This window comes from Solanum tuberosum, unplaced genomic scaffold, assembly GCF_000226075.1.
Source record: "Solanum tuberosum cultivar DM 1-3 516 R44 unplaced genomic scaffold, SolTub_3.0 scf00073, whole genome shotgun sequence".
NCBI classification, from domain to species: Eukaryota; Viridiplantae; Streptophyta; class Magnoliopsida; order Solanales; family Solanaceae; genus Solanum; species Solanum tuberosum.
This window is the reverse complement of record NW_006239002.1, coordinates 44,256-66,824: the sequence shown is the minus strand read 5'-3', so window position 1 is coordinate 66,824 and position 22,569 is coordinate 44,256. Positions and strand designations below refer to the sequence as shown.

Here is a 22,569-nt window from a genome sequence, read left to right as displayed (position 1 = left end):
CACCAGTCCACCACAACAACACTAATTAATAATAATAATAATAAGATTTTAATGAAGGGTTTGTTTGGATGTGCGGTAGACGAGGAGAACATGATTAATAGATATAATATTCTTTAATGGAAATTATGTATAAATATTTCTCTTGATCTTTAGGAGAATTCATTTATATGCAATTAACATAACATAAAACATTATCTTAGATTCGATAATAAGCAAATTGTCTTCCAAAAGTGAGGCTTAAGTTTTAAAACCAAAAGCAATTTCCAATATTACTCTAAATTTAAGCTTCATTTGAGAGTGTTGTACAAGTTAAGTTAAAAGTACTTTTCAACATTACACAAAACAGTTAAAATAAGTAACTGTTTATGCCGAAAGCAGTTATAACAAATACACAGCGCTATCTAAGGGATATGTCCTTGATCAACTCAAAGGAAATAAGATGGAAACAAGATAATCCGGTCTGATCTTTTTATAACACTATTTCATTATAACGTTCAAATTTTCAATATCGATTTTTCATGTTAATTATATTATATTTTCTCTATAATGTTTACCTATAATACCAAAAGATGTTTGAATAAATAATACAATTATAAAGAGGTTTGACAATATATGATTGGGAAAAAAAAGGGAGGGTGGAATACACGATCTTTAAAGTGCATGGCAGGATTTTATGCTGTTTCTTATCCTTTAATTTTTCTTTCACATCAGATTATTACCTTTTTAAATGAATTTATAAGTTATAACTAGTACATAAGAATATATTAATCAGCTCTTTTCTAATTGGAAATATTCTAAATTAAAACTACATGAGCATGTCACTTTTATATTTATATTAAATATAAATAAAGAACATATATAGAAAAGATAATTAGAAAAAAGAAATCAAAGTGAGCTTCTTTGTTGTTTCCCCTTGTGCTGTAATTTATTATGAAATGAAATAAAGTTTGAATTTAGAGATGCACATTTGTCGGTGGATATGATTCTAATTAAGACATATTACTTGTGTTTTAAGGTATATATGCTTTGACTTCAATTCTCTTATTTGCACCAATTAAGGAGACACCCCTAACATGAAGGAAATATTGGATAAAAAGAAAAAGAAGTCCACTACGAACGATAATTAATGAGGTATGAGGTACTTTTGATGTTTATATAGAATGTTAAAAAACATTCTCTCACTTGGAGAAATCAAAATAAGAGGCTCAAACATTTTTTTTAATGAGTATTTTATTAGAATATAATACTTATATCAATTGGTGTTTAGTATTACTGAAAAATGATTTGGAGAATAACAAATTAATGTTAAGATGAAAACATGAAAAACATAGTAATTATTTTTCTTGATATATTAAAAATGAGAACTAAAGTAAAAGTCTATTTTTTGAAATAATATACAAGTAAAAGTGAACGGATGGAGTATTAGGTCTTGAATAATGATTCGGAGAATAAATTATTAATAATAAGGGTAAAACATAAAAAAAAAAGATAATTATCTTTTTTTGATATGTTAAAAGTTAAACGAGTAAAATGAACGGAAAGATTACTTTATTTTTGCCTTTGCACATATAGTGTAACATAATTACTTACTTTAAATAAATTAACACAATCTGATTATATAATATATATAATCCCCACAGGCCACAAGTAATTATAGATTCTAAGTACTAATAAGTTTTATAACAATAAATTATAGAGTAGCATCCATGAGTAAATGATCTATTCTTGGATTTGTTAATTAAAACAGTGGCAAAGCATCTTAATTTAGACCAAGAACTTTGGTTAGTGCTTAACCCGCATTTTGGATGGTTCTTAATCATCTTTAAATTTTGACCGGTTGACCTTGTTTTTTTCAGATGGTCAAAACGACAGTCAAATATTTTGTTTATAAGGTCAAATAATGTATAAATAAATACTGTATATATTATTTTGATTTTTGAAGAGCAATATTTTAAGGGCTATATTTACACCATTTTTAAAAATAGCTGAATATATCAATACGTATTTTATTTATAGTATATTTGATCAAAATTTTAAAATCAATTTACGTTGAAAAGTGTTTTTCAAAAATATATTTATTTGGCTAACCAATTAAAAAAAATACTTTTGAACAATGATAAGCAAGTTTTAAAAAAAATATTTTTTTAGCTTATGAAAATCTACTTCCCAAAAATCTGGTCGAACACCTCACTTTTTGAAAATAAACCTTTTGTGGAAAAAATAAAAGATTTTTAGCCTCCAAAAGATGTTAGAAACTCGAACTCTTTGAATTATATAATCGAACACATGATAAAATATTTTACTAGACATTTTCAAACTTATTTATAAATTTTTTTTATTCGTATTCACAATCATCCGTTTATTATATTAGATAAAAACAGATAAAATATATCACCTCAGTTAACTATACACGTCACCGTAAATCAGCTCCTGATCAATCATCATTCGACTATTTGACATACGAAAAGAAGAATTTTTAAAAATAAAATACCAGTCCAAAAGTAGTAAAAGAAGTACATATTGATTTTAATCGAGTTAGCTATCCCATTTACAACATGATTTATAGAAAAACTTGAAAGAAAAAAAAATTCACGTCATAATTCCAATTTATTACATCACTAAAAAAATGTAATAATTTATTACTCCATTCATGGCAACTTTCAAATTTCAAGATTCAAATAAATTTATGTTTGACTATAAATTTTATACATCTTTTCAATTACTAATTTTACGACTTAAAATACTTTTAAATATTATTTTAAATTTTTTGAAGATTTTATGCCCAAAATTTATAGTAAAAGATAAAATGTTTGACTTTTGAAAATAATCCAAACTATGTCATATAAATTAAAACCCGAGGGAGTAGAATCTTTTTAGTGTGTGAGTTGTCAGTCCAAAACTCTTTATAAATATATAGCCATTGGCTTTGTCCACTTATCTTTATGTGTCCAATTTTTCTACTACTTAGCATTAAAAGAGAGTAGAAAATGGAGGGGAGTTTTAATGTCTCTATGGGTGGAGCCATTGATGATTCTTCCAAGTTTGATGATGATGGACGCCCCAAACGAACTGGTTTGAATATATACACAATTTTATTTTTATTTTTTTACTAAATAAATATTTCTCTATCACTAGATCTCTATTCTTGGAATTTCTAAAGTCATTTTTCTTTATATATATCATGCAAATCTATTTTTTCCACATGCATTCATGAAAAATTCCCTTATAAGGGGAATCTTCAATCACATAAAAGAGGAAAAAAGGATTAGGAATTTTTTTTTGAAAAAAAAGTAACTAAAAGGGTGTAGGTGAAGATTGTTTGAAAAAAATTAGAGAAAAAAACACAAAGAAATGTGGATAGGGTATGTGAATTCTTTCTCATCTGTCTAAATCTTGTTGATTAATAGCGTTAAATCGATACTTACGATGGATGTGTATATATACAAGTTGATTCAGACATCACTGTTATGATTGATTTTCTCCAAATATAGAAAAGGGAAATGAGATTAAATGGGAATTGACTATATATGTGAATTCTTCTGATTTGACTGAACAGTATTACGATTATACGGTACCTATGGTTAGTGGTTATAACATGTACCAGATTACGGTGCATGTATACAAGTTGATCCCGACATCATTGTTATAATTTTAATTGTTTAAATTTGTAGGAACGGTGATGACTACAAGTGCCCATATCATAACAGCAGTGATAGGTTCAGGAGTGTTATCTTTGGCATGGGCTACAGCCCAATTGGGATGGATAGCAGGACCAGTTGCTCTCATTGCTTTCTCAGCCATAACATGGTTCACTTCTCTCCTCCTTGCCGATTGTTATCGCGCCCCCGATGGCTCTCGTAGCTACACCTATATGGATGCTGTTCGAGCCCATCTAGGTACGCATATATACTCACAATATAAAAAATAATAATATTTATATAATTAAATTACGATGGTTTGTGTTGTTTTCGTTTCCAACACATCATAAATCTTATGTTTGAACGTATTTAATTTTTGTGTGTGTTGATGTGTTACATTTAAGTTTGAGATGCACATTTATCGAGGTAAAAAGTTTTTAACTTATATGTGGATATTTTGTTGTCCAACTTGAGATCCATTTTCGAGTTGAACTAGTTGTGATTCATGTAAAATATTCATTGATTATTTTTTTGAGTTAAAACATCAATGGTTTGATCTTATTTAAGTTAGATTTGTAACGGTTTGACAATATATTTGTAGGTCAAGTTGAATTGATTGTAGTCAATGGTAAAATGTCACGTGGTCATAGTTGCACAAAATCTAATACGTAATTTAAAGTGTTAAAGAGAAAAATAAATAAATTATATTGCTTTCATTTTATTTTGTGTGACGATATTTAATCAATTGTTGAATAGGAGTTTTTATAAAACAAAACAAGACTTTTGTAAGCAAGATATAATTAAATTACCAAAATACCCTTATTACCAACAATAAAATAAGTGGTGTGTTCTTTATATGAAGTGGATTTATAAAGTCATATCATTAAGAGTTAAGTGGGTATAATAAAATTAAATCGTTTTTATAAATGTAAAATATAACAATCACTTAGAAAAAACTAAAAGAAGTGTCACGTAAAATATGACTAATGAATAAAAATAACACTCTCTTTTAAATTGTAGATCTTATTCTTTTTATACCCCCACCACATTGTGGTTACACTGATTTGTGTGAATAGATGTAATTCAGTTCACACATTGGAGGGTAATTCAAGAATGGAACATATAGCTGTGTTCCATTGTCAATTTCCCAGGAGAAGAAAAGAACAGAAGGAGGTTGTTGGTTGTGAATCATTAATGACTATTCTTTACATAAAAGCCATTTTTGTTTTGTTTTTGTTGGAACATTTCATTAATGATTTACTTATCTTCTTTCCTTATATCTTTCTCTCTGTATTTTGCCACCTCAATTCTCTTCAACTTCTGAGTTTTGCCGGTTTTCAATTTGTGTGACAAAATTTGAATTAACATAAAAAATAAGGGTGGATGGGGGAATAAATTTTTTGAAATTTATATTTTTAAACGTTTCATATTATTTACGCGGTTAAGAAACACTTTTCATCAAGGTAAAATATGTAGTGTTAAAATCAACTGTTTCCAAATATAAAAATATTTAATTCTTTTTTAAATGAACTAATAAAGAAATAATGTAATGAAATTAAGTGAGTAATATTTTAACCACCATAGTGGTTCTGAAGACGAGTTATTGTCATTTTCTCTTTTCGATTAACGTAGCCAAAGATGCACTTAATTGGAATACAAGACTTAGAGGTTGAATCGATGGTTTAGAGGGTTCAAAATCGATCTTGAGGTTTCAGTTTCAAATTTTAGGCATTGTATTTTCACTTTGTAATGAAATCTCTTTAGTGAAAATTTTGAATGCGCGATTAACCTATTAAAATATTTTGTATGAATGCAGGAGGAAGGAAAGTCCAGCTTTGTGGATTAGCTCAATATAGTAACCTTTTTGGTGTTACCATTGGATATGCAATCACCACATCCATAAGCATGGTGTAAGAAATTAATTTGTGTATTACATTTTTCTGTTTTGTGTTTAATCCTAATTCCTAATGATTAATTCTGTATTTTTATTTATCAGGGCAATTAAAAGATCCAACTGCTTTCATAGGAAAGGTCATGATGCTGGTTGTCATGAGTCAAACAATCCCTTCATAATTTTATTTGGGATTATGCAAATCCTTCTATGCCAAATCCCAAATTTTCACAAGCTTTCATTCCTTTCCATCATTGCTGCTGTTATGTCATTTGCTTATTCTTTCATTGGACTTGGTCTCTCCATTGCCAAGATTGCAAGTTAGTTTTACCATTTTCAATATTCTTTTTACCTTTTTAGTGTGTTTGTTACGGAGGAAAATATTTTTCGATCTTCATGTTTTCTTTGTTAAAAAAAATTGGCTCTAAGAAAATAAGTTTCGCTAGTGACGCCACACACTTGTTGTCTCATCTCCACCCTCATAGTTATGTGTAGATTATAAATGAAATCTATTAGGACAATATTTTCTGCTTAGTAGCAAACACAAGAAAATAAGTAAAAAAATCACTTATTTTTCAAGAAAACGTTTTCGATCATACCATACACACATGTTTTCTCTTCTTTTTTTTCTTTTACCTAATGGTTTTGTAATTTGATATGGAAAGAGGATGGAGTAAGTGCAAACACAAGCTTAACAGGGACATCAGTTGGAAAAGATGTATCAGGCACAGACAAGATGTGGAACACCTTCTCTGCTCTTGGAGATATTGCCTTTGCCTATGCTTTCTCTACTGTTCTTATTGAAATTCAGGCAAAACAACCTTTCTTTTATTAACTACTTTTTTCAGTTTGTTAAACTTTTCCAGTCCACTTAAATCTTAACATGTTTTTGGCAACTCAACTTTAACAGGACACTTTGAAATCCCATCCACCAGAAAATAAGTCCATGAAGAAAGCTGCATTGGTTGGTATCTCTGTGTCAACAATATTTTACACTCTATGTGGACTTCTAGGGTATGCTGCATTTGGAAACAAAGCGCCTGGAAACTTTCTAACAGGATTTGGATTCTATGAACCTTTCTGGCTTGTTGATTTCGCTAATGTATGCATTGTGGTTCATCTCGTTGGAGCTTACCAGGTAACATCGAACATCAAAATCACGTTCCCTAGTAGGTTTTTATTTTTTGATGACCGTGGTGTCGACTAATTTCACGAGATACCTATCACCTTCTACTAGCAACAAGTACCTGGTAACTCTGTCCATCAAGGCTGGTAAATTACCTAGTGTTTTTGTCTCCACTGGAATTGAGACCTCATGACTCTCAACCGGTTCATTGACTACTAGGCCACTCCCTTTGGATGCCAGTTCCTAGTAATTTCTTTTTGTTTCTCAACCGGTTCAATGACTACTAGGCCACAGGCACCTTTCACCTCAAAGCACAACCACTGAGCAACTCTATCTACTAAGGCTTAGGCTAATGTTCTCTCATAGTCTTCATCCAACTTCATTGGCTGCTAGGTCATAACCTTGGGTGCACACATCTAGCGTTTCACCATAACAGATCAATTTTATAAATCCCAATGGCAAAGCTTAGTTTGATAATATGTTTGCAGGTGTTCTGTCAACCTCTATTTGGATTTGTAGAGGGTTGGAGCAAACAGAAATGGCCACAAAGTAAATTCATAACAAAAGAATACATGATCAACCTTTCACCTTTGGGGTTGTTCAATTTCAATTTTTACAGGCTGGTGTGGAGAACTTCATATGTGGTATTCACAACCATATTAGCCATGTTATTCCCATTCTTCAATGATTTTGTCGGTCTTCTGGGAGCAGCCTCATTTTGGCCACTCACTGTCTATTTCCCTATTCAAATGTACATTGCACAAGCCAAGATTCCTAAAAATTCATTTACCTGGATTTGGTTGAATATATTGAGTTTTGTGTGCCTGATTATCTCACTTCTTGCTGCTGCTGGATCTGTTCAAGGCCTTATCAAATCTCTCCGGGAATTCAAGCCCTTCCAATCTCGGTCTTGAGGTTCCTGTGGCTAATGTGTAGAGAATAAGAAAGGAAGACAAGCACCTCCCCTAAAGCCTCCTCCAACTTTCCTTTTCTTTTAGTGACATACAGAATGGTTTGCCTTCACTAATCGAAGGCATACACATTTCATTATCGTGTATTGTAAGACTGATTTCCTAGATTTGGTGTTACAAAATTGCTATAGGCATAAACTTTTACAATCTTTAAGACTCATTTCCTAGATTTCGTGTTGCAGAATTTCTGTAGTTTTCATACAATTACTACTTATCAAGAAAAGTTGCTATAGGTTTCATTTAAATCTAATGATATGAAGTTCATGCTTTATTGCACACAGGTAGAATTATGTATGTATAGGTATGGTAATGATATAATGAACTACTTTACTCTTGGTCCTATTTGTGCAATTAGGATAAGAGAAATATCATTAAAGGATTCATATGAACACCTTGAGTTGATTTTAGATTTTCTAAACTTAAATATCATTTGGATGCTCATTTGAAGTACTTCTCAGTCACTTGCTAGAAGGATTTGAAATCTATTAAACAGTAAAGTCGACATTAATACTACAATTGTGACATTACGAGTTCAAGTTCCATCTAGTACATAGAATCACTAAAATCATTGAAGCATATTGGATGAAAAATACAGCATAAGCAGCTGGACCACTGGTAAGTTGCTAGGGATGTATCACAATTCACAAGTTGTAAAGTCACTCCTTTTTCTAAAATGTCATCAACTTGAAACTAACAATATTTAATGTCACACTCTGATGAGATCTATTTCAAGATCTAATTCTGGGAGGGGGGAGAAAAATACCAATTGAGACTCTCGCATCATAACGTGCTTGACTTCTAAAGAATTTCTGGGGACTTCCCATCAAAGGGATTATGATCAATATAAAGAATATACAGTATAGGTTACAGAATGGGAAATCTTATCTCTTGCACATTTTTACAAATTTTACAGTCATAGAAATAAGATTTCTCAGTCAACATGAGTATCTTCTAGCTATCATGGCAATGTCAAACCAGAAAATAATAAGGAGAATATACTCAGGATAAGCAATGGAAACCTTTAAGACATTTGAACAGTATAACTTCATGAAATAAGCAGCAACTCAATTTAGACGTGGAGCTGTCTGCGATATCCTCTCTTCTTCGAGTAGTACATAAGGGTCAACATATGGTGGTGGATCTGTCGATCTGTTGGTTGCGTAATGGACAAATGAAGGTCCAAAATACTGCCGAGAGAGAAGAAAACAGTCAATGGTGAATTAAGAACATGAATAATCTAGCGACTAATATAATACCAAAAAGCCATATGAAACACGTGAATTACCGGGCTAATAACTTCGACCAAAACAAATAACACCTGAGGTATATTTAACTCGTCACATGTTTTATTGGAAATTTTTTACTCATCTTAGCTTGTTCTCTACTTTCCTGGAGGTCCATATTATGATCATTTGTCATCCAAATTCAATAAACAGAAACTCTTTTTCAGTTTGACATTGCATTCAATGATAACAATTTGTTACAATTGGTTTTGCCACATTTTGCTGGATATTTTTCTGAAACTGATCATCTTTAATTGTTTATACTAAGAACAATCAAAATAACTCAAATGCAGTTGTGGTCTCTTTCACCACACCAAAAAGAAAACTGAGTTAACTCTAATACATGAGAGGGTTTCCTAGGACCAGGGAGCTAACAAAGTTCAAAAAATTGTCATGAGAATCTACAGGGGACATATTGTGCCAGCTAAGCAGATACATTAAGCACCTAGCCTTTATAGAGTGATTGAGAGTTAATACACCAAATATCTCCTATTCTTTTCTGTCCACAAAAACCAAGGTCAAAGGGTCTTAACCACTAGGCTATCCCTCGTAACATGATGGTTACAGCAATAAGCAGGTAACACCAGTAATTTCCTAATTTCAACTTTTAATTCAACATAAGATTTAAGCTGCAAGTTCGTAAAAGAGGGATACACCCCTTTCCTCCAAAAATCTTTTTAGCTCAATATCGTGTGAACTATACATGGATGTGCTAAAAGAAAAGGTTCTTTTTCCTTTGTTGGGTTTATGGAAAAGTCATTCCAGAACAAAGATAAGAAGCTCAACAAACTTGCTTTAGCAAAAAGGTAAAACAAACAAATTAACTAATTGCAATTGGCCCTTTATAACAAAGACATCATAAGGATGCAAACCAAGGATCACAGGAATCAATTACCAGGTATAAAGCCAAGAAAGCTGCAATAGTTACAAGGATCAACGGCCAAAATGCCAAAAAGAATGTTCCACCAAGAGTAAGCAAAAGTTTTGCCCGCGGAATCAAACCCTGCAAATATAGCACATAAAGACGTATGGTCATTAGTTACAAACCCATATAGTGTCTATATAAATTATGTGAAGCCAAAAAATATGCAAAATAATATAGCCAATGACTCTTTGCACATCTTTCATAAGATTTCTGTTTGAACAGTTATTTACACAACTGAACTCCTGTCCTAAAATTGAAAAGTCCTACTTGACCTTTGGTAAGTCATACTTCTCAGTCCACTCTTACTCCATTAAAGAACAAGTGATACTTCTCGATAGACTATTTTCTCTATTTTATTCTTCAAAACACAAAGTCAAGAAATGGTAAAAGCTAATATAATAAGTTATTTCTTTTAAAAACTGTGCCAAGTCAAAATGGGAAGTTAAATTTAAGGTGGACGGAGAGACTCATAACGTATCAGGTCAAGAACCAATCGCACGACTTTATTCTTGTACATGAACATTTAGAACCAAAATCCAAATAATGTATAAGGAGGAAACCTGCCCACCTCAAGGCCTTCACTATTCAGTGCCATAGACTGTTCCCTTTGATTAGTCAAATTTCTTCCAGAATCTGTTGACAGTGCATTTCTACGATAGAAGCCTCCATCTTCTTCCCTAGATTTTGTCTCCTCGTCTTCTTTGATATTTGTGTTTGTCTCCTCTAGCAATGAAGTTGGATTCATGCCACGTCTTCTCAACTCTTTCATAAACAATGACTCTGGTGGTTCTTCACCTGTGAGAACCAACATTGGATTTGAGGTCTTTTCATAAAGAGAAAGAGTATATTCAAATAAAAGCTACAAGAGCTCTAAGACGGAGTGAAATTGGAAGCTTCCAGATAGTTCGAGCGATTGGCCTATGGCCATGACGCAAGTCAATCCAGTCATTCAACCGTCACCAGTTACATTCAGAAGTATTCTATAATGAGAAGCCAGAGCTACTGGAACTTCAAAGATAACATTCTTTAAGAATATTCAAGCTTAAGGTATTTATGTACTTGGCAGCAGAAGTTAAATTTCTGAATCACTATGGAATTTACTAATGAAGGATAGCCCACCAGATAGCCAGTCCAGTATAAATTCTCGGTTTAACACTTTCCTTCTTTACCTGAAATACTTCAAATACTTATCCTTTTTCTTGATTGTCACAGTCTGTACGTTCAATCAATTGAACCTTGTCGAGGGTCACCTCTCCTTCCTCAATCAAGTAACTGATATTCATTTTAACTAATCAGAACTTGCTACCAATAATTCAACCTTTCTCATTCTCAAAGCCTGGTGCTTAACTATCACTTAGAGAACTTAATAAGTTTTCCCTCTAGCATGCTAGCTGGCAGAGCTAGTTCGATGTAAAATTACATTGTTTATACATGGTTAAAAATATCTTTATGTATATATGGTAGATATTGAACCCCTTCACTTCTTTGTATGTCTACTTTTTTATATTCTCACTCACATGTGAAAATCTTGACTCCGGAGTGATGAAACAGGTAACATAACATATCTTTTCTATCAAACACACCATCAACCAAAAAAATTGGAACTTGAACAGCAAAAACATACTAGAGATGAAATCAAACACCACTAAAAGAAACCAACTTTTTGAAACAAAATCCAAGTAAATAAAAGATTACCATTACTCTGATTTTCGTTGTCTTGAATTCTACAACTAACCCTAAACTTTGTATCAACAAATGTCTTCAAGATTGGATTTTTCCTTTGATATCTCACACCCAAAATCCTTCTTTGGACTATAGTGGAAAAACGACTAGAATTAGATTGAGGAAATGAGAATGGAGACTTCAATAACTGGAAAGATGCCATTTTTGGTTGATCAAATTTGCTAAAATTCAAGAAGCTTCATTTAGTTAAACGGCGGCAGTATTACTGTTTCTTGAAATCTCCTGTTTCTCACTCCACCGGTTTACCTTACAATTTTTTGCCAATGATTTGGCAAATTTGTAGCCATAAATATTCAGCCGAGCATCGATCATGTGTGTCGCCATCCAACATACTTACTTACGCTAGCACCTAACCAACCAACCACCTTTTTCCCTACAAAAATAATATTTGGCCTCTTTTCTCATATTCATTTTTTCCTTTTTAGTTGATTCAGAAAGAATGTTTTTTTTTTCTTTAATTGAGATTATAAATTTTAATTACTTTTTTTTAATATGTTAATATAGCGGACAAGTAAAAGTTAAAAGAGAGAGTATAATATAGGAAAATTCAAATGAATCAAAATCCAACATTTCCCTTCAAATTGCTTATTAGCTGCAAACTGAGAAAAACGTACTAATTAAAATTGACTATTGTAATCACTATCATAATATATATATTTATTTTCCTAAAAGAATGAATTTACAAATTTATTGTTAGAGAAGAATATTCTAAGGTGGCTTTTGAGTTCGTTCAGAAGACTAATAAGAGCCGTCAATAATCAACGATAGCAATTTGATTGATTCTTGCACGACTAAAATATAATTGCATAGTTGGACTTATTATCCATATTCAAAAGTTTTTCGTTTCGAGCTGAGTTCTATTGAAAATAGTTTTTCTATTCGATAAAGATAAAATTTATATATATCTATTTTTTTAATACCTTATTTGTGGAATTACAATGGTTTGTTGTTGTACATATTTGTCAAAAATGAAAAAATCCTCACCAAAAAGTAAATAATCGCCGATTGTACATCACATTCCATATAAGAGTGTGGTGATATAGTTGTGATTCATTTACTCTTAATTTGTGGAGGCTTAAAAACGTAGAAACATGAAATATTTTATCCTGTTAACAGGCCCAAATCAAAATTAATCGATAAATTTCAAGTACTAAATGGTTAAAAAGGAACAAGGATTTACCCCTTACGCTTGTTATTCTATGATTGTGATAAAAAAAAAAACAAAATCAATTAATGGAGAAGGAAGGAAGAATCCATATTCTTTTTGTACAAATTGACATGTGAAGTATATATATAAAGCAAACAAATGACCAGAGTACATGTGACCTCACAAGTTGCCTTCTCTTGGATTTTGGACTCTTCCACAATTGCCTATTCAAATTCAATTTCTCAAGTCTCTTAACCAACTTGACCTAACACATTTTTATTTATTTTTTTGAAAAATTGGCTCATCTTCTTCATATGGAATGTTTTAAAGAAAAATCTTTGAACTAAAAACCAAAAACTGAACAGAATATGGTATACAACAAAAGTAGGTGTCGTTAAAATAGTAAAAGAAGTCTGTTTTCCAAACATACAAGAAATCATAATGCAATATCTACTTGAAAAGATATCCACTATGTTATGGTCATAACCTGAATGGACTGGAAAATTGTTTGGGCAGTAGAAATTGGAATGATATCTGATACCACCAAAATAGCATCATCCTTCTTTATCATCCCCTTTGCTTTTATAAGTTCCACTGTTTTCTTAACGTTTCCTTCCATGTCGTCTGAAAGGTCAGTGAGAAGGGGAGTAACTCCCCACTGCAAATTGAGAGCCATCTGTGTGCTGTTGTCGTTCGTTAAGGCAAATATTGGAGGATTTGGACGATTGCGTGAGAGAAGAGATGCCATCTTCCCATGCTTTGTGTACACAAATATAGCATCCACCCCTAGGTTGTCAGCTGGAGTATGTAAAAGGAAATTGGTTAAGATCGAAGACAAATAGGTCGTTGAGACATAATATATATATTAAGTACATAAAAAAGGTATGCTCTATCTAACAGTTTTAAGAACATGCATGTATACAGTCGAGGGAAGTACCCATTTCCACTGCACAATTGCAGATTTGCTCAGCAATTTGATCTGGCAAAGATGCTCCAAGTTTGCGCTGATGCAACAAAGTTTGCCTGTTCTCTTCGCGACATGATTGTTCCATTCGGGTGCTAGTTGTACGCAAGACAGAAAGAGCCTTCATTCCATATGATCCAATGGCTGACTCACCAGATAACATCAATGCATCAGCATACTGTCGTACCGCTTCAGAAACATCTGCAACCTATCACGTAAAAAGGCTTGTGATTATTGAAGGCCAGATTAGCTAGTACTTGTCAAACTAGAATCCACCCAAAAGATATGGTCTAGTAAAATTTTGTCAAAAGACAGAAGATGCAAAAAAAAAAAAATATCACGAGGAAAGAAAGATCAGTACCTCTGCTCGTGTTGGAGTGGGGTATTCGACCATTGACTCTAGAAGTTGAGAGGCCACAATAACGGGCTTGTTGAGCTGCCTGCAAACATAAGTAATATCTTTCTGAACAGATGGAATCTGTTCAAGTGGAATCTCAACTCCTAGATCTCCCCTTGCTATCATAATTCCATCAGAAGCCTCAACAATCTCTTCCAACCTTCGGAGAGACTCTAGGCTCTCTATCTTTGCCAACACTTTTATTGCCCTGCGATCAAATTCAGAAGGATTTATGCAAAATACACTTTGAACCTATGTGAAAAATTAGAGTAAAGAGACGGAGCAATGCTAATCAATGATAAGGAATGCAGCTATTAGTGGACCATAATTATGCATTTTAGGGAAGGACTGAAATGGATATAATTGTTGAAGTTAAAAAATAATCTTTGCTCACAAACTTTACTTACTTGGAGGATGTAGTTGTGAGGTAGTCCCTCAGATGCGTGATTGCCTCCGCGTCTTTTACAAATGAAACTGCAATGAAATCGATATTTTCAGATATTCCAAACACAATGTCTGACCAATCCTGTGGATCATGAAGTGCGCATCAGCAAGATTAGAAATTCATATTGCAGATATAATTCTCAATAGGAAAGTTACAACTTTATGTTCTCACTGGGGTAGATCATAACAAGTGCATCAGAAAGGTAAGAGATTCATTTTATCAACAAAAAGAAAAGGATAAAAGGTTCGAGATTCAGTTTCTTTACAACCTTTATACAATAGATATAAACCTCAGTAGTTCAACAAATGTAAAAATTGTGAAAATTTGCCATTTAGAACTATCAATTATTGGATCATTTCTGTCATTTCAAACACTTAGTCAGAGCATGTTGAAGATGAACATCCCTGTTTAAGCTTAACTCGAGCATATATTTTTCTTTTCGATGAGTAAAAATCGAGCAACAAATTTACTGACCTTTGTTGATAAAGTCGGAAGATCATAATCTCTTCCTAAAAGCTTTCCATCTCTCCAAAAACTCAACTTAGCTCTAGGCAGAAGTAGACCGGGGTCTGTGCACTTGCAGCGCAAGCCATTACCAACTTTCTCTATAACTTCAAAAGTTGCCATTCCTCCGTCAATGACAATTTCATCACCAGAATTGACACCTAAATAGGAGAAAGAGAATTCAACCTCAATCTAACCTTTTACAACCAAAACAGGAAACAATTTATATTTTTTAATCAATGAGATTACCTTCAGAAAAACCTTCATAATTTGCTTGAATTGTAAATGGACGAGAACCTTCAAACTTCTCAGTAGTAAAGTACCAGATTGAAGCCTCCTAATGAATCTCACATGAACAGAATTCAAGTTGGACTATAAACTTCAACTTTTAACAACATCGGGTTAACACAATATAAAAATAAAGTCACAGATAAATATTTTTAGTTAAATATAGTAACAGAATTCCTCAAGATCAAATTTCGACTGAAGAACAAAAAATTGACCACTTAAAAATCTGTGACTACTCCATATTTTATCAAACAAAATACAACTAAAAGCATTTAAATGAAGCAAAAAAGTAAAGGAAACAGCCATTACACAGTGCTGGAAATTTGACCTTCCAGTCTTGCTGCCATGTGACCAGGAGAGGTCACGGGTTCGATCCTCTTGAGAGGAAATGCAACATAAGGCTGAGTACAACAGGCCCTTGTGGTCCACCCCTTCCCCAGACCCCCCACATAGTACGAACTTAGTGCATCGGGCTACCCTTTTAGTCTTTTGAGCAAGACCTTACTAGTTACTATGGGTAAAGTTCAACCACATTAATGTGACAAAAAATAGTCTTTTTTTTACTTTACTGTTACATAGGATAAAATTTAAACACCATATGTGAAATTAACCCAACAACATAATACAAGAAAAATCACAAAAAGGGCTCTAAAGTATTTGGTTGATTACCTCTGCTTTGACAGAAGATGAAGAGCCAAGATCAACTTGTATTTGATTCCCCTCTGTATCAATCATAACTGATACACAATAACCCTTTTCTTGATTCAACTTCTTAATCTTCCTAATAACATCTTGATGCCACTCCCTTGAGTTATGACACATATTTAGCCTAGCCACATTCATACCTGCAATAGCCAATTTCTCCAACTCATCTATACAAGAACAAGCTGGTCCAATTGTACACACAAGCTTTGTCTTCCTTAACCCCAAAAATCCATTTTCTTTAAGCTCCCTTTCTGACACAACATCAAAGCCTAAAAACCCTTCTTTCAATTCACCTGAACTTTGAATTTTCTCAACCTGCAGCACTGCTCTGACTGCAGTTCTTGATTTGCTGACATCCAAATTTCTAGTCTGAGAAAAACTAAATCTTGGACTTGTAGAAAGTGGAACACCAAATACCCTTTTCTCCAATTTACCAATTAACTTAATCTTAGTCCCCATCAAAGCTAAATCTCCCACTACTGCCATCTTTACAAAGAAAACCAAAACCCCAGAAATTTTTATCAAAGTTAATCCCAAAAAAAGAAAGTTTTTTTAAAAAAGATTAAAACTTGTTGACAAATTCATAAGCTATTAACTATAGAATAGAAAACTCCGCCAAGATTTTGTAACATAATTTTTTTTAACTATGTGTGGAGCTTTCAATGTACAAGGAGGAGAATAATAAAAAAGATGAGTATATGCTTCTGTGAAAGAAGGGGTTTAGTTAGGAAAAAACAGTAAAACCCTAGTAGTAGAGGGGTCCAATGTCTGTCTGTCCTGTATAAAGTTGAAGTAGAAGTAGGGACAGTTCAGATGTCTATAAAGTTGTTTGAAACAGATGAAACGGGCGCTACAAATAGGTAATAGTTGGCCTAACTTAACGGTCTATTTCTATTGGCCAATCTCAGCCAGACAAACTTTAGGGCCATTTAATGAACGTGTTATTTTTCAAGACAGAGAAAACAAGAAAAAAAGGATCCTGTTTTTTTTTTTTTGGTTAAATGGGATCGTGTTATATAGGGGCGTACATATACTCGATTTTGGGGTTACCATTTAAATCATATGGTGCATTAAAATTTATAAGTCTACTCACTTTCGTAGCAAATTTAGACCCGTGAAGTTTAATATGAATGAAGTTTGAAATAACTAAATTCAGTCATTTAATATAAGTTAGATTTTAGCACAACCTTTAATGGGGTGTCAACTTTTTCCACTCTTTTCTTTTTATTGATGTTAGGGTATTGTAAATGACCTTACCGGAACATTTTAAAAATAAATACTCTTATGAGGTTGGATGATTAACAAAACATGTTAAACAAAATTATCATAACTACAATAATGATAAATTAATAATTGTGAAATATTCTAAACACAAATTCATATTTTATTTGCCAGCACCGAGCATATATACATTATTAAAATTCTTGACATATACACTTTACCAACTCCTGAAGTATATATATATATATATATGCATGCGCGAATATATTATTAACATAAAATCCAACCAATGATGTGACCCTAAAACAAGGTTTAACTTAAGTCCGCCACCTTAACTCATTTTTAAATGTACCTAATATAACCAGGATCCAGACTCTGGCCTAGTGATAAAGATCACAAGTGAATTAGATGCGCGTCATAAGTTTAAACCCTGCCATAGACAGAAAAAAAACACGGTATTTAAGTGGAGATGGGCAAAGGAAACCGGGATCATCCCATCAGCCTTACTGCAGAACAAAATCTTGCTCCTCACATAGTAGACTGAAGAAAATGAGACACAACCCAATTACATCTTTGTGGATTTGTCCAGTCAGATGAATAGACATGAAATTCGTCGATCCATCAGACTAGGGGACTGGAGAGAAACTACTTCATTCATCAGCAACTAGGATCAAGAATACATAAAGCTTTAGATGCAGACAACCAACTTTATCCTCTTCACAAGGGTTCATTTCACTATGTAAATAGCTGTACAGAATAAATATTCACCATTCTCAGACTAGAACCAGTCTTATTGAACTTCCACTTGGAGCTAGATTACATACTGCCGATAGGCTACCTTGCTTAATACAACAACTGGCTACCACAAACTTAGGACTTTACATAAACCTAAGTTCTGTACATGCTGGACTTCTTCCAAGAACTTCTACAAAGGATCAAACACTGTACAAATATACTAACCTACCAAAATGGACACCACCTGAAATAAAGAACAAGGAAACCATGAATTAGTCCAAAGAACAAAATACACTATTTTTACACTGCAATTAAAATTCTAATTCATCAAAAGCACCCCTTTACCAGATTCAGGACCAACACATTTTTTTACATGAAGGACATTTTTTAGCCGAAATATAGTTTAAGGGTATATTTAAGCTATTTAGAATAGTTTAAGGGTAGTTTTGGCCCTTTACCAAAATTTTAAACATTCAAACACCAAATGTGCATGTCAGCAGCAAATGAACAAACAAAAGCGAAACCAAGGAGCAATGGGAATCTTGAACTTACCCAACATAATTTTGGCAAAGATTTTCATGAGACATTGCTTGCTGAATAAGTTTTTGGACTTGTAGTTTCACTGATAAACCATGATCAGCTTCACGCGTCTCTCCAGAAATCAACGTACTGTGATCCAGTGGATGCTGTAGAGAGCTTGAAGATGCAGAGGTAGCAGCAAAATCACGTCCAGTGAGTTTATTACTCATTCGAGCCATGACAGCCACAGCACGTTCATTTAGAACTTCATTGGCATCACCTAATTGATTGACCGCCTAGAAAAAGAAATAAAACTGTAAGCATGAAGCATGCATCCCCAGAATACTTTGTAAGCATAATTGATTGAAACCTGAAGCAGTTCTCTCTCCCTTGCACCCCTTTGTGGCTGAAGAAGCTCTCTATCTGAAGAGGACTCCTCACTATTCACAACAGGAGGCACATGCGCACTGGCAAGTGTGGACATTTGCGGAACTTCATTGAAATTGAAAAGACGCCAATTTATAAGTGGGTCATGAACAAAGGCCTGAAAAGAAAAAAAAGAAGACAAAGAAGAATGAAATAAGCTGATAAATTGATTCTGTAACTAAAACATTTACATCATTACAAGACAAATGACAAACTCCTCATTTAGAGCAACCTAAACATATATTCAAGGAATGAAACCAAGCATCTCAAACTGATGAAAGGCGTTCCTCTTTTCACTGTGAATTCAACTTGCTGTGACAGTTATTTACTAGCCTTAGTTAAGGTTTTCAATTGATCAACATGGCAATTTAAGGACCAATAGATTCTAATTTTTCAATCATACAAGTCATTCCAATTTCAGTTGGATCCAAATCTACTCATATTAGATAGAATACCCTTCTATCACCCATTTGTGCTCTTCAGAAGATAGCATAGTTGAGATTCAAGATCATTTTGGATTTGAAAGCAGTCCATTAGTGTACACAACAGAAGAGTTCAATACAGACCGATCAATATTCACACCATTATGACCCCATACTGTAGCTAGAGAAATGTATTTTAAATGGTAAGATGGTGATGCCAAAATTTACCTCCATCATAGCCATAACACTATCTTTATGCAGTCGGAGAACTTGCATCACATTCTCACATGTTGACCGGAAATTTCCCTCTATACCACTAACCTCCATTGCTTTTACAAGCATTCTAGTGAGGCGAAACGGAACCTACACATAAAAGTTTGTTACAATAGCTATTAGTTTCCTTGAAGGAAGAACATAAAATTTCTGGTAAACCATTTTTTTAACATAATAATTTACCTTCTCTGGAAACTTCTCCCGATTCATTGAAGCTTCAAAACAATCGCCAAAATCAATATGCAGAATCTTCCCACTGCATGACAAATATAAATATATCAAAACTTTTGTCATCAGCAAGAAAATGCAATCTCAGAGTACAATGGTACCTATATCGGTGAAGCATGAGGTTACTAGGATGTCGATCACCCAAACCAAGTAGGTATCCAACCTGGAGAAAGTCAACCCAAAATCAACAGATGTACGCAAGAGAAGCAGCTAAAAAGAAAGTATCTCCTTTTTCTGAGTTTTACTATTCTCTCTTCCCGATTTGTAAGACATTAGTTCCATTTTAAGACGCTGGAAAAATGTTTCAGAGCCATTCCATCATTAATACTAATTCTTAAGGTTTCACATGCCAATAATATGAACTCTGATGCAATGTGTTCCTATATTGAACTAACTTAACGCCACCTATTTAAATTTCTCTGTCACCATTACTAACATAATAAAGAAGTCAGATGACATTTTAAGTTTTTGTCCTACTGAATGACATCACATCAAATAGGCCGAAAGCTCTTTATGCTAAAAACAGTATCTCTTCGGGTCAAACTAGGTCAAAAAATTAATGACCCTGACTAAGTACAGAAGCAACTTTTTGTGCCAAACGTTGGTCAGAAAACCAACTATTGCTCCTCTGAATTAAGCATTTTAAGATACAGAGATACAACACATATTAGTCATGCCCTAGCTGCAAAAAATTTCAGGTTACTAAGCTTCTGACATGCCTAATTCAAAAGGCTGTAAACATTCTGATTATGCACAGGAAGATCATATCATCAAAGAGAGTTGCACCATATAAATGCAGCTTATATGAAAGCAAAACTTGTGTGATTACTCTGGGTACTCCTTGTCATGAATAGTTTCCATCAAATCCAAATACTTGCAAGCGGAATTTCATAACACTAGGTGGGTTTCTCATATATATATATATAAAGGTAGTTTCTGACATATGACTAGATGCCTCCAAAGACATTCCTTCTCTCAAATGAGAAGGGGAAAAGAAGTAAAAGAGAGATTGTGCAATGTTAGTTAATTTGATAGTATTATGAAAAGGCTGTAAACAACAACTCAACAGACTTACTTTTCCTATCTTTCCATAAAGAATAAAAAAAGGTTAGTGTTCATATAGCACACCCACCCCACAAGATGCATTAGAGAACAGAACAAATAAACAAATCAGAGAACATTGTTCTCGTCCAAACCTGAACAGAGAATAAGCTTCAAGAGAGGTTCTGAAAGAATGCAAGGAACACATACCATGCTCATGACAGCCAAACTTCTTGTATAATTTGTTCTTCTGTCCAGCCAGACCTCAGAAGTGCGACTCTTTAACCAAAGAACCTATATGACCCAAAATAAATACCTTCAGACAAGCAATGAGCAGAAAGATTTTGCTAATATTTATATACCAGGGATGTTATTCCAATAGGCAGAAAGTCTCATATAATACACACCCTTGATAAGTCATTCCCTTCTGTATTTTGCAAAGCATATTCAAACACCTCCACCTTGGCAATAAGTGGCAAATTATCATAATCCGGTGCAAAACTCAGCATCAATTTATGCTCTTGATTTAGGGTGATCTGTAAAATTGGAAGAATATACAACAATTAGATAGAAATACTAGTTTCTTTCAAGCATAAAAAGGTATTATGTTGAACAAACCTTCCGAGCATCCCTATATTCTCGAATAAGTTGGTGCAAGGTGTCACAATTTGGAACCCATTCTATCAGTCCACTATTAGGGGACAATGGAATGACATCATATCGTTGAATTGATAAATCTTTCTCTGCAGTCTTTCTCGAGTTCTCCAGCAAAGTATTAACCAGACCAAACAACTGGTGCATAGCAACAACACAGCGTATCTTTTAGTTCGAGGTTGAAGGAAGAGATGAAATAAAGCCTCACCAAATTTTTAATAAACAGAGGTAGCAGAATCCCTGGAACCCACTTGCATTTACAAAGCATAATTATATACCAGCAATTGCTAACCTGCATGACACGTTCATCTTGGCGTAAATCTTCATGCCCTTTGAGCAAGAAAGCATAGTCTTTTCCATCACTCCCATGGATTGTCAATTTACGAGGTCGTTGTTTGGATGTAATTACAACAAGTTGGGGTGCAAATGATGCAATTGTCACCACTGGTGAATCTGAGATGACAAGTTTGAAATTTGATAGAACAAAACGTATCAATACCAAGGCACAAAACTGGATTAAGTACTCGCTTAACCATGTACAAGTGATAAGTTCAAACAACATAAGTATACCTGCTCGATAAGTTCCAGGAACAGCTAGCTCTAAATCTCGACACTCTAGCAACTCGGGGGAAACAGACTGGCATAAAAAAGTAAAATAACGTTATTTATGAATGCGAGAAATATAGGAAAAGAATAGTATTGAATTGTGTATCTACATTATTAGATAGAGCCCTATTTATACACACTACAATACAATCCTTTACCAAGTAGGAAACTAAATACTATTCCCTATTCCTATTACTACTCCTATTCTTATTTCTATTCTAAGTAGAATTGTATATACCTATTCCTATTCCAACACTCCCCCTTAAGCTGGTGCATACAAATCATATGTACCTAGCTTGTTACAAATATAATTAATATGAGGACCGATGAGGGATTTGGTGAGATATCTGCAAGTTGATCACTCTAGTTCACAAAATTGACAGTCACTCTCAATAGTCACTCTCAATGTGCTTAGTC

The 22,569-nt window shown here is 33.4% G+C and overlaps 4 protein-coding genes across 5 annotated transcripts in view; 1 reads left to right on the top strand and 3 right to left on the bottom strand.

The window, feature by feature from the left end:
• The first annotated feature begins 2,956 nt into the window (after positions 1-2,956).
• Positions 2,957-7,795, top strand: LOC102605620 (amino acid permease 6-like). Its single transcript, XM_006346217.2, has 7 exons — positions 2,957-3,072; positions 3,672-3,896; positions 5,455-5,548; positions 5,635-5,849; positions 6,195-6,340; positions 6,440-6,667; positions 7,144-7,795. The coding sequence occupies exons 1-7, from the start codon at positions 2,988-2,990 to the stop codon at positions 7,567-7,569; spliced, it is 1,419 nt and encodes a 472-aa protein (XP_006346279.2). The 5' UTR covers positions 2,957-2,987; the 3' UTR covers positions 7,570-7,795.
• A 609-nt stretch (positions 7,796-8,404) lies between these two features.
• LOC102605286 (uncharacterized) lies at positions 8,405-11,838 on the bottom strand. Its single transcript, XM_006346216.2, has 4 exons — positions 11,530-11,838; positions 10,403-10,629; positions 9,805-9,912; positions 8,405-8,813 (listed from the first exon to the last, which is right to left on the bottom strand). The coding sequence occupies exons 1-4, from the start codon at positions 11,717-11,719 to the stop codon at positions 8,691-8,693; spliced, it is 648 nt and encodes a 215-aa protein (XP_006346278.1). The 5' UTR covers positions 11,720-11,838; the 3' UTR covers positions 8,405-8,690.
• A 1,230-nt stretch (positions 11,839-13,068) lies between these two features.
• LOC102604947 (pyruvate kinase isozyme A, chloroplastic-like) lies at positions 13,069-16,834 on the bottom strand. The gene is made up of 7 exons (XM_006346215.2): positions 15,992-16,834; positions 15,284-15,371; positions 15,005-15,195; positions 14,493-14,611; positions 14,050-14,293; positions 13,662-13,896; positions 13,069-13,522 (listed from the first exon to the last, which is right to left on the bottom strand). The coding sequence occupies exons 1-7, from the start codon at positions 16,511-16,513 to the stop codon at positions 13,194-13,196; spliced, it is 1,728 nt and encodes a 575-aa protein (XP_006346277.1). The 5' UTR covers positions 16,514-16,834; the 3' UTR covers positions 13,069-13,193.
• Positions 16,835-17,901: 1,067 nt separating this feature from the next.
• LOC102604383 (serine/threonine-protein kinase TOR) overlaps positions 17,902-22,569 on the bottom strand; it is a 36,279-nt gene continuing 31,611 nt past the window's right edge. For both annotated transcript variants that reach the window (XM_006346213.2, XM_006346214.2), the window contains exons 47-57: positions 22,117-22,183; positions 21,839-21,999; positions 21,511-21,684; positions 21,300-21,428; positions 21,103-21,186; positions 19,953-20,014; positions 19,807-19,879; positions 19,579-19,713; positions 18,873-19,046; positions 18,536-18,798; positions 17,902-18,227 (exon numbers count right to left, since the gene is read on the bottom strand). In XM_006346213.2, the coding sequence (XP_006346275.1) occupies positions 18,209-18,227; positions 18,536-18,798; positions 18,873-19,046; positions 19,579-19,713; positions 19,807-19,879; positions 19,953-20,014; positions 21,103-21,186; positions 21,300-21,428; positions 21,511-21,684; positions 21,839-21,999; positions 22,117-22,183 (1,341 nt within the window). In that variant the 3' untranslated portion in view covers positions 17,902-18,208. The remainder of the gene's footprint in view (positions 18,228-18,535; positions 18,799-18,872; positions 19,047-19,578; positions 19,714-19,806; positions 19,880-19,952; positions 20,015-21,102; positions 21,187-21,299; positions 21,429-21,510; positions 21,685-21,838; positions 22,000-22,116; positions 22,184-22,569) is intronic.